Source organism: Carcharodon carcharias, chromosome 14 (genome assembly GCF_017639515.1).
Source record: "Carcharodon carcharias isolate sCarCar2 chromosome 14, sCarCar2.pri, whole genome shotgun sequence".
Classification (NCBI taxonomy): Eukaryota; Metazoa; Chordata; class Chondrichthyes; order Lamniformes; family Lamnidae; genus Carcharodon; species Carcharodon carcharias.
The window spans coordinates 114930847-114954212 of NC_054480.1; the positions used below are offsets into that span (position 1 = coordinate 114930847).

Consider the following 23366-nt stretch of genomic DNA (forward strand, 5'->3'; position numbering starts at 1 on the left):
ACAAATTACTACTATCATAATTTTTAACAAATTCCCAAACTCATCTTCATTAAGGCAACAGCAACCCTTAGACTTAACCAGACACCAGGCAAAGCATTTTCACCGTACGAATTCAAAATGAGGTTCTTCTCACATTGGCTCCTGTGGAGATAATTGTAGGCTTACAGCTACTTTGATCTCTCATTGCCTCTGCCCTACACACATGCAAACTGCTGAAGTTATACCTAGCACAGTTCATTGAATGTAAATTTTCATTGTATCACTAGCCTCTTTGAGCTCCACCTCTTCTAACAATATAACCCTTTTTACAGTACTAATTTTATTAGCAATATAAACACATTGCTTGGTGTTTGCTAGCTAGGTGTCAGATTTCACTCGCCTTCTTGAATGCTTTATTCAAAAATGCAAATGCACTCTACCTCTCTTATATCTCAAAACTAGTACACATCAAAGCACCCAGACTAGCTGGCTTTAATCCACTTAAGACACACCACAGACTAAACCTCTATTTTAAAAGGAAAATATTTTCCAATAATATATATATTAAAAGCTTCATGACAGGCCCACACTTAATTCTTGTGGAAAAAAATTAATTGATCTTGAGGGAGACCAGTAACTTTTTAAAAAGAAATTCAAACTCCCAGGTATTAACTGAGAATTGCACCACAAGATTTCATGTTTTAAACAAAAATCTTTACTGTACAAGAGTTAAACAAAGCAAACTCTACTAACCTAACACTATTTTATAAACCCGTATCCCTGAAGCCCAAAAATCTCAACAGGAAACTCCCTGTTCTACTTTTATTTCCATTCCAAAAGTTCTCCTATACTTTACAAGATCTATAGGTTTCCTTCACTCCTCCTGGCACCAAGTCACAGCTCTCAGGAATTCACTTTGGTTCTGCTCGGTGTTCCCGCTATTCTGAGGTTTGAGATTCCTTGGGCCCATTTCACTGGTACCAACTAAGCGACTCTCCAATTCTCCTTGAGCACTTCAGGATTGTGGATACCCTAGCTCGAGCATGGACCCCACTGCTTTCTTGTTCAGTGACACCAAAATCAGAAAACATCTTTGGTTTCTGATAGCCCTCTGCTACTGGTCTGTATACTCCGGCAGACTTCCCTCTCTGCTTGTCTCAAAACTGCTCCCAGATTCCAGCTGACTGCCTCTGTTTCTGTGAGAAATCACGCCATTAAACACAAAATAAAAAGGCTCCTCCCTGCAACCTACCCCCTTGGCAACCTGGCACACAGAGGATGTTGCAGATAGATTTCAACTAATTAGCTTTAATTCCCAAACTTTCCCTTTGTTCTGGGAAACCATGTGAATAATTTAAACCCCTTCTGAAGACAACTGTAGACATCTCCTCTCCACCCTCAAACTCTCAAAGGGGCCACCCATTGTTTAATGTTTTCCCACTCACAGCTCTGACCTTATTTAATAAACACAGGCCACCCCTTGAATTTCAATTACTTTACAAGTGTTTGCCTCCCAAGCCAGGTGCTTCCATTATTTTACACTTAAAAACTTCAATCCCCACTAAAAGTTATACCCCTAAAACAAACTAATCATGAAATTAGACATTTTTGCAACCAAATGACATTTTCATTATTTACCAGGAGTTTTCTGCTCTTCATGAGATTAAAAAGTGCATTCGATAGTTTCTGAAATCCCTTGTGTCTTTGCTCACAGAGCCTGTTATCTCCGGTTGCGTTTGGTTTTGGGTGCGAATATTTCTCTCTCTATGAAGAACAAGGAGTTGGTATTCAGTGGTTTAACCTGGTCTCCAGCCCTGTAGAGGGCGATGCATACAATTTTACTACTTCCATCATCCTCATGCTGTTTGACGCTGTCCTCTATGGCATTGCCGCATGGTATATTGAAGCAGTGTTTCCAGGTAATTATTTATCTTTTCAAGTTATATTATGGCAAAAATGCAATGCAAATGTCTCCTTGATCTAGCTGGACTAAATAAAGGCAAATATATTTTTAAACAAATTTCATAAATTTGTTACCTTTAGATCAATGAAAATCCATTTTGAAACACTTCATCTAGATAAACTTTTCTGATGGATCATGTCATAAGAACATTGTACAGTGCATTATTGAGGCACTTAGACCAGGAAAACCCCAAGTTTCGTCACTGAGTTAGCCAATTTCAATTGGGTGATAGGGGAAGCTACTATTTATCTCCATGCCTTGGGCTAGGGGCAAGATTAATCAGCCTGGTTCCCAGCTATCCAATGACCACTCTGAAGGTTTATGTATGAGCATTGGGTGAAAGCTGGTCAGGCTGGTCTGTGATGGCCCCATGGCTAAATATCCTGCAAACTCTCAAGTGTATGTGTTCTTGCATGAAGAACTTGCTTGTTGTCCAACCTCTTGACCAAATTTCAAGAAGAGTCAACTTCCCCAGAAGAAGGAAGGCAAATGTTCTCTGAAAGTTATATGCGATTTTATTAATTCAATAGAACTTAAACCTGGTTGAATGCCATTGGTTCACATTTACTGTGCCATCATATGGTCGATTGCAATGAAAAATTCATTGACTTGTATTGATTAGCCAGTTCTTGTCCTCCTCTTCAAATCTGTCCGTATCGATGCTCCTCCTTAATTTCGTGATCTCTTGCTTCAGGTTCCTGCATACCCACACTGCAGCTCAAACACTGGACATCTCCTCAAAAACAATGGCCCAGATTTTCCAGCCCCGCCTGTTGTCGGGATCTTCCAGTCCCGTCAATGGACTTGGCTGACCAGCTGCATCCCCTGCAGCAGGTCCTGCCATGGTGGGGTGGGAAAATCCCAGCCCATGTTTTTCATCACTTTTTGTTCATTTTACTCCTCTACCACTAATCCTTTGCTCGCACTCTACAATCAGCAGCTGTTCCTTTGGCCACTACATACCCATCTTGTGGAATTCCCTAAGTGTCCCTTGGCTTAGTTGGCTGCATGTTTCTCTGAGTCAGAAGACCTGTGGGTTGAAGCCCCATTCCAGAAGTTGAGCCCATAATCTAGGCTGACACTTCAGTGTTGCACGGAGGTTGTCCTTTTTTGGAACTGTCCCCTTTCAACTGAAACATTAAACTGAGGCCCTGTTTAAATGAATATAATAGATCCCGCTAAACTATTTGCAGAATAGGGAGTTGTCTTGTTGCCTGGCCAACATTCACCCCCTCAGCCAGCACCATCAAAAGCACTATTAACTGGGTCATATTTGCCAAGGGACTGTACAGCTTGCAAACTACTTGCTGCGTTTAACTACAGCACAGCATTGACCGAGCTTCAATGGTAATTCATTGGCCGATGATGTGAAAGTTACAATACAAATGCATGTTTTTCCTTTCACACATCCTTCTCCCTTTCACCTTTCTTTCTACTTTTGAAGTTTCTCATCAAACCTCATTCTCATTGGTTCGCTCGCCACCATTTCCCACTCTCCTCACGTTTTCCCATGCTTGGTTTTGAAAGTATTTTTCCAACCTATTGTGAAGTGCTTTAAGGCATCTTTCTGGATGTAGAGTGCTATATGAATGGATTTGTTGTTGATCAGGTGTGGAAGATTCTGCTCCCATTTTATTACTGGATATTTGCTCATAGGTCAATATGGAATTCCCAAACCCTGGTATTTTCCTGTCCTCAGGAGTTACTGGTGCGGAGAGTTCTACTGTAATGAGGATCAGTTTGAACTGTCTGATAACAGCAGCTGCAATAAAGGTAAGGGCTACAGATCCACCATTTTGGGTTTGTTGTTTTTGTACATCTCCAATAATTTTAAGATCATCAACAGTCTGATGAAAGATCATCAACCTGAAATTTTGGCCTGGATTTTCATCCTAAATGCGGGTAGCGGTAGTTACCCACCTCAGGAGAGAGTGCCTGCAAAGGTGGGATCTTCGTTGCCAGGGGGCAGGTGCGGGCTGGAGTCAGGACAACTGACCCGGGAAAAGTTTGGAGGTAGCCACAGGGGTGGCTGGGTATGGACGCAGGTTGTCTAAGAGGCTTGACTCCGTGCTCTGGGACTTTGTCCCAGTTAAATTAAAAACACAGGCCCTCCAGCCCTCATCCCTCACTGACTCCCCATGCCTCATCCTTGCCACCTCATGTCCCCCCACCTACTCCTGTGGCCCCTTGTACCCCTGTGCCAAGCTATGCCCTTCCAACCTCTCCCCATGGCCCCTCATACACCCGATGCTAAGCTATGCCACTTTCATGCCCCATTAGTTCTATACAGTATATAAGGGGTCAATGAACCCTATCATGACAGTAGGACGTGTTTAAAAAAACAATTTATTCACAGCTCTCTACGGTTTTTAAAAAAAGTCATTTCACCAGAAGTCAATAAAAGTGCCAATCATCTACACCCTTTAAAGTATCAATAACAAAAACTGGAAGCCCTTGAAGCCACTTAACCTTGTGCAAATAAATATTGTGCAATTGACTGCATAGATCAGAGAGCCTGAGCTGTAAATCAAGCTATGTTTTTCCTTAGGCTAAGGTGTTCCGACAAAAGTAATGGTTATCTGGGCTCTCAGCCAAGCCTCATTATGTATGCTTGGCATTGGGCCATAGGGGGTGGGTGAAAAGACATAGTTTGACAGAGGGGGCATGAAGGGCCATGGGGATTGGCTGGGGTGGCATAACTTGGCATGAGGAGGACCTTTTGAACTTACTTTTTTTAAAAGATCCCCTCATTCAGATTGGGGTTCACGACTCCCCTGAGGGACTGTGAATTACAACTCTTTAAAAACCTGGCCCGAGTCCATTAAAGTTGCAGAGGAGTAGGACATGCCTATCTCAGCAATTGAGCCGGACAGGTCAGGAGCGTTGGATTCAGGCTTTTGACGGAAACCAGACAGCCCTCTTTAAAGGCACTCCTGAAAAATCAGTCAGCCCAGGAATGGGGTCAGGAATCCCGGAATTTTAAAGGGCTCCTGTGTCATCCTGACTGGGTGAAAATCCAGCCCATTAAGGCTGTTTTCGTCTCCACAGATGCTGCTTGGCTTGCTCAATATTTCCAGCATTTTCTAGTTTTAATTCAGATTTCCAGTAACCACAGTATTTTACTCCTGTTCCTTCAAGATTGTGTGGTCAATTCATATTTCAAAAAAATTGATCTGGGTAACACAGCTGATATCCAGATATGAGTTGTTCACACTATAGGGTGGATTTGGAGAGCTGGGTGACACATCTGAACAACTGGGTTATCACCTTTTATGACTTGAGTTTTTACCTGTGGATTTGTGCAGCCAATGTTGTTGCTGTATATGACAAGCTGAGTGGTCAATGCACCGCCCATTTTAAAAATAGAATTGGTGTGAATTATAGGCCAAATCCACCTGTCCTCCTTGGAGAATGTGTGATGACGAGAATCAGAAGGGAGACAGAATATATTGATATGAGTGTCGTTTTATTTCAGTATCAAGTAAAGGGAGTTCCCCACCTGTTGCTCTACTGAGAAGTGTTTGATTAACAACTCCATGTGATTAGTTTAAAATGGCTGAGCGAAAGGGGCGTATGTTTTTAAGAAAGAGCAAAATACTGTAGATACTGGAGATATGAAATAAAACAAAAAGTGCTGGAAAAACTCAGTAGGTCTGGCAGCACCTGTGGAGAGGGAAACTGAGTTAATGTTTCGAGTCCAATATGACTCTTCTTTGGAACTTCTTTGGAGTCATATTGAACTCAAAACGTTAACACTGTTTCTCTCTCCACAGATGCTGCCAGACCTGCTGAGTTTTTCCAGCACTTTTTTTTATTTTGCATGTTTTTAAGCTTGAGTCATCTTGTTTGCTGTGTGACTGATGTTCTGGTGGTGATAATTTTACACAGTTAACATTTAGGAGCATCTTCCTTGTATTTTTTTTCAGTCCATCTGGAAAAGGAACCAACTCACCTCAAGTTGGGCGTGTCCATCCAGAAGCTAGTGAAGGTTTATGGAAATGGGAAGAAGGTGGCTGTTAATGGACTTAGCCTCAATTTCTATGAGGGGCAAATCACCTCATTCTTAGGACATAATGGAGCTGGAAAAACAACTACCATGTAAGACTTGTTTGACAGGTGGGTAGGTATTGATTGGGGTGTTTAGGTAGGTGATGTCTTGCCTGGCAATATTAAATAAGCATTATGATATTACAATTTTTGATCTAGTAATAACTAACAGTTGGCCACCATTATACCACCAAGTATAATGCGTATATATTGCAGTTTTCTCCATATGTCAGTGAGGATTATGAATTACCCATAATAGTTCAAACATTGACTCCATTGGCTTCTGTGGGAGCAGTCCTGATCAAACAAGTTATTGAAATAACACATGCAATTCACAACTTGGAGCAGAAAATCGAGTCCCATCTCCCTTCGTTGTTGCATGTGTGCTCTTGATTGCTCTGTCGGTCACTTCTTTTGTCATTTTTCTCTTTGTCTTTCTCTTTCTTTACCATCTATCTTGACCCATCCTTACTCCTCTTTTTCTATTCATTCATGGGATGTGGGCATCGCTGGCTAGGCCAGCATTTATTGCCCATCCCATCTCCCTCCCTTATCTCTCTTGTCCCCACTCCTCACCACTCATTCCCCCTTCCTTATCTCCCTCGCTCCCATCTCTTAACCTTTCTTGTCCCCCTCCTTCCTTGCCACTCCATCTTAGCTCCCTTGATCTCCTCTCCATCTTTCTATCTCCCTTTTCTCCATCTTGCCCTCTCCTCTGCATTTTCTCTCTTTGCTCTCCCTCTCTCTTTCACTGATCCCTCTCTCAGTCATCTGCCCACTCATGAAAAAGCATTACCTCACTTTTGGAACAAAGCACAAAATAAGCATCAAATTTGATTTATTGTCAAATTACACTTATAAATGCTGCACTCTAACAATGATGAACTTGGCCAGTTTAATGTCCTTCGATTGAGGGAATGGTCTGTTCCGCTTTCCCTTTAAAACCTCTCCTTATCCTGGCTCCCATTCAAGATAGTGGCATTAAGCAAAAATTACATTTTTTTGGAACTATTTCTTAGATCCTCTTTTAAAGTCAATGAGTTGTTACATTCAGACCCAGTGACACTGGCATTCTCTGCCTGTGGAACTTTGAATCTCTCTTCATGTTTAATTATAGATATGGTAGGATTTTGAGCTATGATGCACCCAACAAATCACGCCCCTCAACCTTTATAGGATAAACATGATTGTCTCATGTGTGAGAGTAGTTCTTTTGCACTGGAGATCTTGTGGCGCAGTGGGTAGCATTCCTGTGTCTGAGCCAGAAGCTCCGGATGTGAGACCCATCCCAGGACTTGATGGCCACAGAAGGTGCGTTCGTGGCATGGCCAAGCAGGTTGATTTTCAACCTGTAAATCCTTCCGACATGCCTATGCCAGGCAGTAAGAACAGGAGCATTTCCTGGTCAGCCAGAACCATGTGGTAGCTGCAGCCCTAAAGCCTCCCCACATTAAAAGACTCCATGCATCCTCTTCACTTTGAGAGACAAAGAGAGAGAGAGAAAACTGGAAAAGGAAAACTAGAGAATTAAAGTAAATATGAAGACATCTTTATACTGGGCCTTGCACTTCAAACAAACCTCAGAAGAGTTTCACAGCCAATGAACCACCCCAAATTATACTGATTTTGTGTAAGCAAATGTGACAACTCTTCACGCAATAAAATCTTACAAACACCAGTAGCATCATAAAATTTACATCACCGAAGGAAGCCATTCAACCCACTTATGCTGGTGCTAGCTCTGCAGCTAGAGCTAACTCCTCATTTGATTTTCTTGTCCTTTCCCATTATCCTTTGATAATCAATCAATTCATCTGTTTTTGGTGGCATTAGTTAAGAAAGAATGTTGGTCAGGACACCAGGAGAACTCCTTGCTCTTTCTAAAAATCTTGCCACAGGAACACAGGCTTGACAATGTTGCAGTCTGCTTTGGACATTGCAGTGTTAGCCTAGTTTGTAGGCTCAAAATTTAGAGTAAAATATGAATCCACAACCTAATTTGGCTTAGAATCCTACCAAATGAGGTGAGCCAGCATCTGCAGGACAAAAATGTGCAGTAGTTCAATCAGAATCTGGAAGCAAAATGGTAATTTGATGTTTCAGGTAGAACCTTTCATTAGGACGCAAAAGATGCCCAGGGCTGGATATCAGTTCAAGGTTATTTTAGCTGGGCTGCAAAGAGTTGGAAAACCAAAGGGCTAAAATGTCTCCAAAGAGCAATAGAATGTGAATGGGAAAACCCAATGAAAAATTTGGAGGGGGAAGGGAAGCAACAGGGCCTGGTATGCTTCTGGTACTTTTGAAGGCAGGCTAGAGGACATTACCCTGAGGAAGATTAAATAGTGTTTCAGGTACTTGAAGATGAAATAGTGTATCTGACATTTGCCTTGACAAATTCCAACATATGGTTTGCACTTGAAACAATTATGTCTTTTCTCTTGCCAGATATACCCGCTGTGTATCTCTGCCATTTTCTATTTCACATTTTTGATGGTCTGCCTTTCTACAGCGACATTTCAATATACAGTAGTCGGAAATTATGTTTATTATTTCCCGCAAGGTCTATCCTGACTGGATTGTTCCCACCCACGTCTGGGACGGCACATATTCTGGGTAGAAATATCTTCACTGAGATGGATACAATCAGAAAATCACTAGGGATATGTCCACAGCACAATGTACTTTTTGACATGTAAGTATTGTTTTTTTTAAATAAGGACTTTTGCATCACCCAGGTCACAATCTGCCTCATTCATATCCATCTTATCATCAAATTGTAGTTTAGCAATCAAGGAAAATCTGAAGCCCTCCTAATTACAGCATCCAGAATCCCTCGTTCCATGCATTTGTTGTCTTTAATCTTGACTATTCCAAAGTTCTTCTGTCTCGGCTCCCAATGCTTCATCCTCCGTAAACTTGAACTAATCCAAAACTCCGCTGCCAAGTCCAGCTCACCTATCACCCCTGTACTCACTGACCTGCATTTTCTCCTGGTCCAGCAATGCCTCAGTTGTAAAATTCTTATCCTTAGTTTCCCTCCTTGGCCTTGCCCTTCTCTGTAACCATCTCCAGTCCTACAACCCTCCAATTTCTGGTCTCTTGCACATCTCTGATTTTAATTGCTTCAGCATTGGCAGCTGCACCTTCAGCTATCGAGGCCCTAAGCTCTGGAATTACCTCCCTAAACATTTTCTCTATCACTCTACTTCTCTTTCCTCCTCTAAGCTGCTACTTAAAATCTCTTTGGCATGGTTTTTGGTCACCTGTCCTAAAATCTCTAGTTTGATGTCAGTTTTAGTTTGATAATGTACCTATGAAGAACTTTAGAATATTTTACATTAAAGGTGCTAAAGGCAAGTTGCTGTTGTTTCATAAATAATTCCAAGAGTTCTTTTTAAGCTTCATTACTCTACCCAACTATTGATTATTCAGTATGAAGAATATTCTCGTATCCATCCCGTGTTTCTTTTTTCAAGTTCTGTAGCATTTATTGCTGTAAAGGAAAAAAGGTCCCCTTCATTTACCCACCATGGACCAAAGGCTGTGAAATTTCCCATGAGTTGCGGTGCTAGTGTTGGTAGCCCACAAGTATTTTGTCTAAGTAGTGCATATGGAAATTGAGGGTGGTATTTAATACAGACAACAGAGTTATCACAAGCCACTGGAAAGCTGGTGAGAACCCTGTGTCGCCTCACTTGTGGAAGGCCTGCCAAATTCAATGTATCTCAGGCAATTAAATGGCCAGCAGTGGGCCTTCCCCTGGATCAAGGACCCTGGGGGTGGGAATTCTACCTTCCTGCCCCCAAGAGCTGCCAGCCAATTGGAGACTGGCATCTGTCCGTTTTTTTTTATATTCATTCATGGAATGTGGGTGTCGTTAGCAAGGCCAGCATTTATAGCCCACCCCTCATTGCCCTTGAGGAGGTGATGCCGCCTTGAACCACTGCAGTCCATGTGATGTAAGAACACCACAGTGCTGTTAGGAAGGGAGTTCCAGCATTTTGATCCAGTGACGGTGAAGGAACGGCACTATAGTTTCAAGTAAGGATCGTGTGTGGTTTGGAGGGGAGCTTGCAGGTTGTGGTGTTCCCATCTGTCTGCTGCCCTTGTCCTTCTAGGTGATAGAGGTCATAAGTTTGGAAGGAGCTTTGGTGATTGCTGGTAGCTGCTGGCAATGCACCCAAGGAGAGGCCTAGCATCACCAAAGGACCCAAGCCACAGGTGAGTGAGGGTGGGCTGGGGGTCATGGTGTGGGGTTTGTGGGATGGGGGAAAGAAGGTCAGCAACGAGGGCAGAGGGGTAGCTCTCAATAGCCTGGCCTTTCCTGATGCCTGGTCCCTCGTTCAGGTACTAAATGCCTTTGAACGAGGGTTCCCCAGGGAGGCCCACAAGCCCAATGGGATTTGCTTTTCCCATATAATGACTGCCTCATTCCCAGCGGCAGCAGGATGAAGTCCTTAAGTGACTTTGATTGCCCATTTAAGGGCCTCAATTGGTGACAGAGCAGGAAAGCACTTGGATGGCCTTCCCACCTTGAGTTAATCAGGGCAGAGGCAGGAAAGTGGTGGGTTTCCCAGCCAGCACCCTCCTGCCCGCTTAAATGACCCCGCCACCAAACTTGCCTTGGGGGAGGGCATTGGACCCTGCCCTGAGTGTCAGTAGCCTATTCAATAATGAAGATTATTCTAACTGAGCCTTAATTTGTCATCCCGTGTCTATACATTTTCAGTTGGTGGGTCACTGCAGAGTGATTGGGAGCAGTAGACCTCCCTAGTCTGAGTTCAATTGAAGTACCCAACCTCTGCATTATTAAAAATCAGTACAAAACAAGGGATCTTTCTGGTCTGTGTGGCATGGTCGAACACTGGATGATACGTTTACCCACTGAACCAGTGAGAAAGTTGAGAAATTGACTCGTTGCTTCTATGCAAAGCAGTCTTCTTCACCAGTAAGTATTAACAAATACACCACTTCAATAGCAGAGATTTGATATCTAATTGGAAAACAAGAGAGTTCAGTGACTTTTGCAATTCTATAAAAGGCCAGTGGAGAATGAATGCTGCAGCATTGAATAATCTCTCAATTATCTAATGTTTGTAATTGTTAAACTGATGTTTTAGAATGACTGTGGAGGAGCACATCTGGTTTTATGGAAGACTGAAGGGGCTGACTGAGGAGGAGGTAAATGAAGAAATTAAGCTGATGATTGACGATGTGGATCTGGCGCACAAACGTCGGGAACAAACAAAAAATCTCTCTGGTGAGGAGTCAATTCTTCACATCCCTCCATGTTGGAGGTTGGCATGTTTTTTTTTCCTGCCTAAATGTGTAAATGGTCTATTTATGTATTCTAAGGTGGCATGCAACGAAAGCTTTCAGTCGCCATAGCGTTTGTTGGTGGGTCAAAAGTGGTTATTTTAGATGAACCAACTGCTGGTGTTGACCCCTACTCCCGCCGAGGAATATGGGAGCTCCTGCTTAAATATAGGAAAGGTGAGTCTGGTATCAAATGACTGTTAACTTGTTGGGACTAATGCTGATTGAGAGTCGCGCTTCGATCTGCAATAAATCATTGGATGTTCTCTGCTTACATCTCTCTTTTGTGCCTAAGTTGCTGGTCTAAACTCTGAAAAATTGCAAGGAATTGTGACCAATTTTATTCAAAAAAGAAAAATACGAGGAAAACAACTGGCCGGTTTCAGGTCACTTGCCAAGCCTTTTTCCCATTTTCCAGATCCTCGTCTCCTCTCTCCCTAACTCATATGGGTTTCTTCGCAGTTGCTTATGTGACCAAGGCATTTTTGCTTTTCTGGTTACCAAGACCAATATCCAAAGGTCACCCAAACCAAATTTTAATCCAAATTCGGGAATTTCTTCATTGATCCTTTAAATTTTTGTTCCAAAGCAAAAATCAATGATCATTAAACTAAAACAGATGTTTCCATTACTGGCTGTACGAACACCACTCATGCCAGGCTTTCTACTCCCAGGTAGGTCAAAAAAATGGCTCACTCCTTTCTTGCCCTAAACATTATAGTGGTTGCTGGGTTAAAGATGCTTGATATCCTCTGGTACTTTCCCAGGTAGCCACCTACACCACAGGGACAAGAATGCAGCTCACCACCGCCACCTCAAGGGCAATTAGGGATGAGCAATAAGTGCTGGCCTAGCCAGCGACACCCACATCCTGTAAAATGAATTTTAAAAAACCCCTTCATGTCTGCTGGACAATTTTGACTGTGGAGGACATGATGGCCAAGCCCGATGCTGTCCCTTTCAGCAGAAATCATTGGAACTGATCAGCAGCAGGACTACCAGCTGATTGATATCGCTCTGCTCCCCAGCCCCATCCTTAGGGCTACTGGGAGCAATTTTATTGGCGCACTCAGCCATGCAAGCAGAGATCAGTTCACTCATTGCTGACCAGGGATTGAATTTGGGAACTTGACAGCTCAGTCAAACCTGTAACTATTTATGGAGTTTTTTTTTAAAGGAAAGTGCTTTTGTTGGTTGTGGTTCATCATTCTGCAGGCCGCACCATAATATTATCGACCCATTACATGGATGAGGCGGACCTCCTTGGGGACAGAATTGCCATCATCTCACATGGAAAACTCTGCTGCTGTGGCTCTTCGCTGTTCCTCAAAAACCATTTGGGGACTGGATATTACCTGACCTTAGTTAAAAAAGAGAATGACAAGACAACACCAGCCAGCTCCAGCAGCACCACCATCGGTGTGAGGAAGGTAGCCTGAGAATTATGTCTACTTATGCGCTTCTTATACTATTGAGCAATGTGAGTGGCCCAAGGCCCACAGTGCCACAACTCCAGAAAGAAAGGAACTCTGTGGCAATGGGAATAACTCTCCAACACTAGAATGGATAATGTTGAAACTGCCATTGCTACAGACAAGATGTATCCTTTGAAGTAGCTGATTTCTTTTTTCTAGATTTGGAATGATCATCTTGACCTAATGCCAAGTATTCATTTGTCCAAAAAGACTGTCCAGTGAATTTGGATAAATTTTAAGACTGTTTTAATTTATAAAAGTGCTGGAATGTAAGGGTGGATTGAAAAGATAATAGTATCAAGTACATTAGAAAGTAATGGTTTGGTAAAATCAAAGATTGGATCTAAAAGCCTGTAGGTCATAAGAAGGGGTGAAAACTGGTCGAGGTGAGGAGTTCTACAGTTTTGAGGTCCTGGGAAAGAATCAGTCAGAGTAGGAGATGGTGCACTAAACCTTGATTTTGACATGGGAGGGAAGTAAATCAGATCCCTGGTTGGATTAAGGAATTTATATATTTTTAAACTTATTATAATAACAACAAGTATTACAAAACATTTAAATATAGCCACATGATTTACCTCATCTTCTATTCTTTTCAATCATTCTGCTCTCCTGCACTGTGTGCAGATGCATGCACAAACTCATTTGCTTTTCTGGAGTATTAAAATTCTCTGGTTGAAAAACAATCGGGGACAGTCAAAATGCAGGGACACTAAAGGGGCCCACTCTGATGGACCAAATGGCCTTTACTCATCATTAACTGTCTGTTGCTTTCTTAATATTACCAGGATGACAGTGATTCTGAGAGGAGCTATGACACTGGCCTTGGCAGTGAGCAGTACAGTGAAACTGGTGCTTTGGGTATGTTTCATTCCCTTTACTGGTATGAATGAGGTGTGCCTTGTCATTGTTCCATTTCAGTAGTAGTTTACAGCACTCGTAATCCAATTCAGCACTCAGGTAATTCTATCTTTTGTAATTCAAATAGATTCAGTTTCAGTTGAGTGGTGCCTTTACATCATTCTCTAACTTCTACATTTGCAAAACATTCCCATGGGTTTTGGAGGCAGATCCACAGAACCTTCTCCTTTCTTCTGACTGCAGAATGATAGACCCAGGTTTTCATGGCTTGTTCATTCTAGACACTCCATTCAACAGAGTGAGTCTGAAACTACTGTTACACTTAATGAAACAATGGGTGGAATCTTCTGGAGGCAACGCGGGTCTCGGCCACCAACTAGAGAGCCAGCGAGACCCATGTGTTGCCTGTTTGGGACGGTCTGCTGCATCTTGTCACTCGGGCGCTTGATAGGCCTGAATCAAAGACCCGGGAGGGAGGGGGGGGTATCCCAGCCACCGAGAGCCATCAGTCGACTGGAGGCCGGCAGCTCTTCTACACTCAGCAGCACCGCTAGGAAGGGGGTGGTTGCTGCCCATATTGTACCCACTCAAGGCCTCGGATCAAGGAGGGACCCAGGCACAGGTGAGTGGCAGGTAGGGGGTCGTGGGGGCAACGGGTTCAGAAGCAAGGGCGGGAGTTGGATTTCAGTGGGCCTTCCCTTCCCAATGCCAGGTGTCTCAATCAGGCATTGAGTCCCCTTTAACAAGGGACCACCCAGAAGTCTGCAAGCAAATACCAGGAGCTAATCCCAGCAGTAGTGGGATGAGACCTTTCAGTGGGCAGGCCTTTACACCACACACTTAAACGGGTAAAGGTGGGAATGTGACAGAGTCCCCTCCCGCTGCCCCCTCACAGGGGAGGGCTCAAGATTCTGCCTGGTCTATAAAAGAGGTGGAATTGAGCTTCAGGGTGAATTCTCTGTCCCAACCTAACAACACATTGGTCCAAAAAGATCAGTGGGATTTTAAATATAGATAATGCGAGACATGAATCTTGAAGGATTTTGGGTATTTTGGTGAAGCACCAGGATATGTCTAGAAACAGATTTATCGTTCTTTACATTGAGACGTAGGTAAAATTCCATGCAACTCTTAAATAAAAAGCTTTTAATTTCAGAAAAGGAGAAACTTTGCTGGTGACAGAAAATATCTTCTGATTGACTTCAGATGTCCCAATCCCTCCACAAACTGGCAGCAATGTGTACCATCTACACGATGCACTGCAGGAACTCACCAAGACTGCTTCAACAGCACCTTCCAAACCCACGACCGCTATCATCTAGAAGGACAAGGGCAACAGACACATGGGAACACCACTACTTGGAAGTTCCCCATCAAGCCACTCAACTTCCTGACTTGGAACTATAGCTCTGTTCCTTCATTGTCGCTGGGTCAAAATCATGGAACTCCCTCCTAACAGCACTGTGGGTGTACCTACAACACAGGGACTGCAGCAGTTTAAGAAGGCAGCTCACCACCACCTTCCCAAGGGCAATTAGGGATGGGCAATAAATGCTGGCCTAGCCAGCAATGTCCACATCCAAGAATGATTTAAAAAATACAAAGTCAGAATGGACTCCAGCTGACCTGAGAATCTACTGATAAACAATGAACCAGAGTATCAAATTTTGTTTAATGTTGCTCCTATGAAGCTTCTTGAAAGATTTTACTATATTAAAGGTGCTAGACAAATGCAAGTTGTTGTTGTCATCAACAACTGACTCCAAGGCACAGCAAGGACACTTTACATGTCCCTTTAAGGTTCTAGAGTTCTATATAATCAAACGTTAGCAGTAGAATAATAAACTGGGTGTGATATAACATAACACATCTGCCCTTGTTTGAGAGAATGTTAAAAAGATCCCTCTGCTCAGAAACAAAGCTTAACTGAACTCATTAAAAGAAGTGAGGCTGTAATCATGTTGGTCATTGTTAGTAATGGGTTTGTATGGAATTCCTCTGTGTCCTATTTTAATGAAGGGCTTAACCTGCTTGAAATGAATGGGTTAAAACACCAGAGAACAGAATTTCTTACAAAGTGCAATTTTAACTCAAGTAAGTATGTATGAGCTTTACAGAAGAGTTTGATTTAAGGAGAATGCTTTTCACTTCCTTCATTGCAATTTCTCTCTGTTTACGATACATTATTCACTTTTACATTCATAATATTCAGTTCTGATTCTTCTATTACGGCTCCAGAAACCTCTCCCCATGGAACTTGGCAAGTGTCTTGCTCTATATATCTCTGGGCCTTTATCTTCCCACTTTTGACTGTTTCTTGGGACTTCGATGTGGGCGAGAAGGAAAAAGAGAGCGAGCAAGCTAGCTTTTAACCACTTATGTATTTTTTAAATTTTTACACGTTAGTGTGATTTGCGCGACAGTGGATCTTTGAGAGCTCTTGAAGTTGCAGCGTGAGACTGGCCTGAGAATTGAACTAGTACAATGTGGATGATATAGAATGATGATTGAGTCTGAGTGGTTTGCTCTAGGTATACGTTCTGGGCATGTAGCTGTGTCTGTCTGCCATGTTGGTGTCTGGTGCTTTTTGGTGGTGTAGCTGTGGTGTTGCAGTCTACCATATTTCAGTGGCATGTGTACCCCTCTGTTCTAAAACTGGGTAAGAACTGACCCTGACAGCTAGGTCAGTTGTTGACAGCAACAACTTCCATTTATGTAGCACCTTTAGCATAGTAAAATGTTTCAAGGAGCTCCTTAGGAGCAACATCAAACAAAATTTGACACTGAGGTTCATCATTTATCAGTAGATCCTCAGGGCAGCTTGAGATCACACTGGCTTCAGAACACCCTGAAGTCAATCAAAAGATATTTACTGTCGCCGGGAAATTTTTAAATTAAAAGCTTTTGATTTAAGACTTGCATGGAATTTTACCTACATCTCAATGTAACGAAAGATAAGTGTATAAAACTCATGTGGCTATCTGTTTCTAGGCACATCTGGTGTTTCACCAAAAACCCTTCAAAGTTCAGGTGTTGTTTTATTTATTTATTTATTTTAAATCTTGCTGATCTTTTTGGGCCAACATGTTAGGTTGGGACAGAGAATTCATCTTAAGACACAGTCCCACCTCTTTTCGAGATAAAGGACAAACAAAACCTTGGGCCCTTCCCTGTGATTTGTTTGGTAGGCCAGCTGCAGACCTTGGGTCAGGGGCGTGATTCTCATGTTTGTCTCCTTGTTTTTGTGTTTTCTAGATGTATCAACTGTCTTAGCACTGGTTCAGAAATACGTCTCCAATGCACGTCTGGTGGAAGATTTTGGGCACGAAATGACTTACATTTTACCCTATGTTGGAGCAAAAGATGGCGCTTTTGTGGAACTCTTCCAAGAGTTAGATAACCGTCTCTGTGAGCTTGGAATTTCCAGTTACGGGATCTCGGATACCAGCCTCGAAGAGGTAAGCACAGAGGAATGGACTGAAATATGACGACGGTCCAGCAATGCCTTGGTTTTCTTTGAAGTTCTCATCCCTGTGTCCAAATCTTTTCATGGCCTTGTTCCTCCCCATCGCTCTAACCTCCTCCCACCTTACAACCCTCCAAGATTTCTACGCCTCTCCAATTCTGGCCTCCTGTGCATCCACTGTTTTCTTTGCCCCAGCATTGGCAGCTTTGCCTTCAGCCATCTCGGCCCCGAATTTTGGAATTCACTCCTAAACCTTCCCAGCTCACTACCCCTCGCTCCCTCCTCCTTTTAAGATACTCCTTAAAACTTAGTTCAATTCCAAGTTATCTCTCATGTAGCTCAGTATGAAACGTTGATATTGCTCTTGTGAAGTGCTTTGGGATATTTCACTTCATTAAAAAGCTATGTAAATACAAGTTACTGTTTTTTGATGGGGGAGTGCTTTTATATGAGGGTAAAGCTGAGCTTTCTTGTTGGTTTTTATTGACTTTGAAAGGAAGAACTCCCCTTTATATGACATCTTTTGACCTCCGAGCATCCCAACATATTTCATGATTAATGAATTACATTTAAAGGTCTTTGTTTTTATAAATGTTGTGTTTCTTGGGTTGAGGGGTAGAACGTTTTCCCACTTCAGGCAGTCCATGGCAGTATCAGGCACTCCCAGCTCAGGGTAGCACAGGTCACAGTTGAGTGAAATTTCCAGGCCAGGTCGACAGAGGGAGCTTTACTCTGTATCTAACTCTGACAACTCATCAGATGGACATAAAAGATCCCACGGCACTAATAGAAGAGCAAGGGAGTTTCAATCCCTACCCCCTCACTCCTCCCTGGGTTCTGTACGATATTTATCCCTCAATCAATATTAATAAAACATCATTTAGTCATATCTCTCATTGTGATTTACTGTGCGCAAATTAGCTGTCGTGTTTCATGCATGACAACAGTGCATGCTCTCGGAAGTACTTTTGGTATTCTTATGTGGTAGGATAGATATCGTTTGAATCATTCTCATTCCAGGCTTCAATCCCATTCAACTGCCTATGCAGAGGGAAAGTTGAGGGTTATGGATGAATGGTGTGTTAATTTCAGATTAGCCTCCGGTCAAAATGATCTTGTACAATGGTGTGGATTATGGGGCTTTGTGTGATATGCCACTAGGAGACCACATTTATCTGCATGTGCGTGTTCAGCATATGTTCTTGCCAGTTTCTCTCAGACGAGGCTGCACTATTATGGAGCATAGTGTGTGGTTGCATATATTAGCATCTTATAATACAGAAGAAGTCCATTTGGCTCATTATGCCTGTTCCAGCTCTTTGAAGGATCTGTCTAATTGGTCCCATTCCCCACCCCCCTGCCATCACCCCAGAACCCTGCAAAAATGTTCCTCTGTGTATTTATCCTGTTCCCTTTTTGAAAGTTAACATTTAAACTTTTCTTCCACCTGCCTTTCAGACAGTGTATTCTAGACCATCATAACTCAAGTTCTTTTTAAATAAAAATCTCTTCACCTCTTCCCTGGTTCTTTCGCCAATTATTTTAAATCTGTGTCTTTTGGTTATCCACCCACCCACACCTGGGAACAATTTCTCATCGTCGCCCCACTACCTAATTATCTTAAATTTTTGCCTCCTGGTTTCCAGCCATTCTCCCAATGGAAACAGACTAGATGGGGAAAAAACTATCAAAACCTCTCCTAATTTTGGATACCTCTGTTATGTCTCACTTTAACCTTCTCTGCTCTAAGGAGAACAACTCCACCTTCCACAGTCTTGCCACATACCAAAGTATCTCATCCTGGTATCATTCTGGTAAATCTCTCCTGCACCCTCTTCAATGCTTTGATATTCATACTAAAGTGTGGTGGAGAATGAGGCAGCTCTAACAGGTAGATTTTTTGGTTTGGCCTGAGTGGGACTGTTCAATTAGGGGCAGCTTTGTGCTGGAGAAGTGGATTGGAGCAAATTCGGCTCACGTAGATTCCTGCAATTGGCAGAGCCAGGAGATGTTAGTCCCATCAACCTGGACTGGATTTGAGCCCAAAATGAAATGACTGTGGCTAACCCATTGCACCACCCAGTCACTAACAGCCAGTTTGTGTTGATCATTGACACTGGAGAGAGTTAGAGTCACAGAGTGGAAAATCAAATTGGAGGGGGGAGTTATTCGAACAAGTGGTTACAGTTTGGTAATTCGTTCACAAGCCTCTGATAGTGAATTCAATACAATTTATGCAGTTACTCACATTACTGCTGTTTGTTGTCACACTTAATGATGTGCGACAGGCAGATTAAATTACAGCACTCTGTCTCTATCTAATATCAATTATCCGATTCATCACATTTTGTTTTAGCCCCTGTCTTTTTTGAAATTGATGAAATTTTATTTAATGTGACTCGATTGGTAATTCTCGCTTCTGATCACATGGTTCTGGGTTGAAGTCCCACTCCAAAGCTTGAACGCAAAAATCAAGGCTGACGCTCCAGTGCAATATTGAGGGATCAATGTACTGTGAGAGATGCCATTTTTTATATGAGACATTAAAGCCAAGGTCCCATTTGCCTGCTTGGGTGGATGTAAATGATCCCCTGGCACTATTTTGAACAAGAGCAGGGGAGCTATCCCCAGTTTCCTGGGCAGTATTAACCCCTCAATCAGCATTGCACAAAAACAAATGGGTTATCTGGTCATTGTTGTTTGTGGGAGCTTGCTGTGTGCAAAGTGGCTGCTGCGTTTCATATGTTACAGTGACTCAAAGTTACTTCATTGGTTGTAAAGAGCTTTTGAGACATCTGGTGGTTGTGAAAAGCGCTATATAAATGCAAATCTTTCTTTTAATGGATACATTTTTAAGGTGTGGTATATCTTCTAGATTTTTCTCAAAGTGGCTGAAAACACAGGAGTGGACAGTGATGTTGCAGGTAATTTAATGGTTATCATTTTACAGTTTCACACCATTCTCAATCACTGGTCACAAATGTTTCATTTAGAAAATCCTATTTAAAGCCCCAAGACGTAGGGCAGGATTTTAAGGTCGGCGTGCAGGTGTGATCGATAGGCCCGGGAGCGGCTGGTGAAATTTATTGACGAAAGCCATGAGCTGATACATTTTTGTCAGAAGAATGAGGAGAGACAATGAAAGTTAAATGATACAATTATAAAGGAGGTGCATTAACAGAGACCTGGAGTGGCAGTGAGGAGGGAGGTATTTGTACACAAACTGAAGGTGGCAGGACAGATTAACAAAGTAGTTACAAAGCATATGGGATCCTAGACTTGGTAGATCAAGGCATAGCATACAAAAGCCCGGGAGCTATGTTAAACCTAAGTGAAACACTAGTCTGACCCCATTTGGAGTATCGCATCCAATTCTGGACACCATACTTTAGCAAAGACAAAAAGACTTTGGCGAAGGTACATAAGAGATTTAGGAGAATGATTCCAGGGACCAGGAATTACAATTGCTTGGCTCAACTGGAGAAGCTGAGGTTGTTGTTCTTAGAGCAGAGGAGGCTAAGAGTAGACTTGATAGAGGGGTTTAAAATCGTAAAGCATTTAACTAGAGAAACTGCTTCCAGTAGCTGAATAGTTGATAGCCAGAGAGCACAGATTAAGGTGATTGGCAAAAGAACCAGAGGTGGCATGGGGAAATAATTCATTACACAACACCTAGTTAGGATTTAGAATGCACTGTCTGAAAATGTTAGATACAGATTCTATAGCAGTTTTCGAATAAGAATTTCAGGGATTATGGGGAAAGAGCAGGGGATTGGGGATTAACTGGATCGCCCTCGAAAGAGCCATAGATATTTACTGGGCCAAATAGCCTCCTGTGTCATGCTGTCCTATGTTGAGAGCTGACACATTGAGAGTACGATGTGCTGACCCCCTGGAGAAGGAGCCTGTTGATTCCTACTGGAATTGGGTGGCTGTCACTGCTGATGGAGCATATCTACAGCAAGAATGCACATATGGAGAGAGAAAAAGTGAAGGAAATTTGGATAAGGGATGGTGGAAGAATAAAATAACAAATTTGCAGTGGGGCTGTGCCATATGTATTTGAGGTGGTAGGGTCCCATTTGCTGGAGATACATTCATTTAAATTGCCTTTTTATGTACACAGGCCATATCGTGGTGTACAATACATGAGTAATTTGAAGCATGATGTGCTCTAAGTGTAGCAAGCTTGAGAGGGAAAATGTGACTTTGGTTCCCTAAACTCACCACTCTGGGGTTTTCCTCGTGTAATCTCTGGGTCTGTTGTATTGCCACATTGTATTATGCGGCTACCGGCATGGTAGAAGGTGAACCAGTTGGACTTTGGTCTTTTTTCGGAAAACTATTGCAATGTTCCTATGCAGTTATTTTTAAGTATCAGCATTGCCTGTGCACTCAATTCAGTGGGTCGCCTTGCACTGTATATAAACACGAGAATCACAGTCGCACTGCAGCAAAGCCAAGGGAGCTATGTGTGACTTCTGCTTTACCTCTACACTCCCACTCACACTCTGTTCTCATTTAAGGACATTTGCAGTGTCGGAGTATTTTTGTTTTGCTTAATCACATTGATTTGAGTTTCTGGGGAGTGGGGTGGGCAGGGGGAAGGAATATATTAAATCATTAAGATTTCAAGTCACGAGTAGTATCTCCTCTAAGCTGCGCTGGTGCGCGACTGCTCAGCAATCCACAACAAACAGACTGTGTACAACTAGTGTTCATTGCAGATGCATGCATGCACAGCAATATTAATGGGACCATACAGTGCAACAAACAGGCATGTATACAGCCAAGGAAAATTAGAGAACATTGGTCAGGAGTCCATTGCACTTACACCAATGGGGAGATCAGGTTCCGAGGTGGGATTTCATGCTGGGCCATGTTTGGCTATTTGCCAATTATTGGAGCCAATGGAGGTCAGAGTCAAATGTTGACAGGTGATCAGGATGCATTAGCAGAAGGGCTTATGTCTGAACTTTATAGCAGCTTTATTTACTCAAGGTTTATTTGTCACTTTCTGTATCCTTACTATTTTTCTTGGGACTTACAGATGGAAATGTTCCCATTAAAAGGGTCAGATGCTCAAGGTCCAGTGAGCACACACTGCAGCCAGTCAGTGAGGAAGGAGACTTCGAGATGCCTGGCACAGAACCTGGTAATATACTTAATGATACTGATAAATTTTGGGGGCAATATTGTTGTGTGTCACTGACCCTCCCCGCAGCTGATGTGATACTGAACAATAAAGGCCAGAAAGGACTCAGAGTTAATTCCCAAGCCAATAGTTCTTTCCAGATGAGGTAACGGTCACAGTTCTGCTTTAGGCCTTTGTGACCCTGTTCTCCTGATCCTGACATCCCCTGTGTCTAGTGGTGTGTTGCCATTGTATTTGACAGTACCCCATCCTCAAAGTTGAATAGTCTGACAGCAATTTCTGTCTAGGCTCACTTATGAAGAATGGCTATTTGGGAGCAGCACAAGTAAGGAGAGAAAGGGAAGGAAAGGGAAACAGGTAATTGGGATGAAGGAATGGCAGGCACCCCTTGGAAATCCATTTCAGAATCCAAAGGGCTAAAGGAAAGTTGATGGAAAGTCTTAGTTCTCTGGTCCTTTGTCAGTATGAGTGGCAGCAAGCAGCAAAGTGCTGAGCACAGGTTGCAGATGGAAATTCGGATGGGAGGTTCACAAGCTGGAACATCCCTGGCACTTCAAGGTGGCCAGCCACAGGGGAGCATCGGTGCTAATCTGGGATCTGCCTGAGTGGCTCTCTTAGCCAGTGTGTTAGTCTAAAAAGAACAGAGTTAAAATGGCAAAAAGTGAAAACACTTAATAAAATAATAAGGATCATTAATAAAAATGCAAGTGCAAAATGCACTGTATATCTCCCAATGGTTGAGTGTTAATGTCCAAATTTAACACTAAGAATACTGCTAAATCTAGGTGCCTTTACCACTTGTTCCAATTGTGGGAACAGTATGCCTGGGAATTTGGCACATATTCAGGATTATTATATTAAACTTATTTCCTGAATGTTTTTTATATTGAACATATTGTGTCTCTTTTTCTAATGCTTTCCAAATGCCAGTAAAAAGGAAAGTTCGAACAAAAGGTATGATTTGATATAAATTGGATACAGTTTTGATTGAAGTTAATCAATTAGGAGTGTGCACAAAACCTAAAAGAGTGGCTGCTTTGATCATAGAGTCTCTTGCATTTGTCCAATACTTAAACCCATTAAGTCTTAGAGTAACATTTAAGC

General features: G+C 42.5%; 1 protein-coding gene across 1 annotated transcript in view; it reads left to right on the top strand.

Annotated features, from left to right (window-relative positions):
• The window catches only part of LOC121287582 (phospholipid-transporting ATPase ABCA1-like), a 186328-nt gene that overhangs the window by 116476 nt on the left and 46486 nt on the right, over window positions 1-23366 (top strand). Inside the window, 11 exon segments of the mRNA XM_041205510.1 lie at window positions 1694-1898; window positions 3599-3715; window positions 5869-6040; window positions 8550-8681; window positions 11110-11249; window positions 11345-11482; window positions 12521-12735; window positions 13569-13641; window positions 16897-17099; window positions 19983-20031; window positions 22158-22262. Coding sequence (XP_041061444.1) covers window positions 1694-1898; window positions 3599-3715; window positions 5869-6040; window positions 8550-8681; window positions 11110-11249; window positions 11345-11482; window positions 12521-12735; window positions 13569-13641; window positions 16897-17099; window positions 19983-20031; window positions 22158-22262 — 1549 coding nt within the window.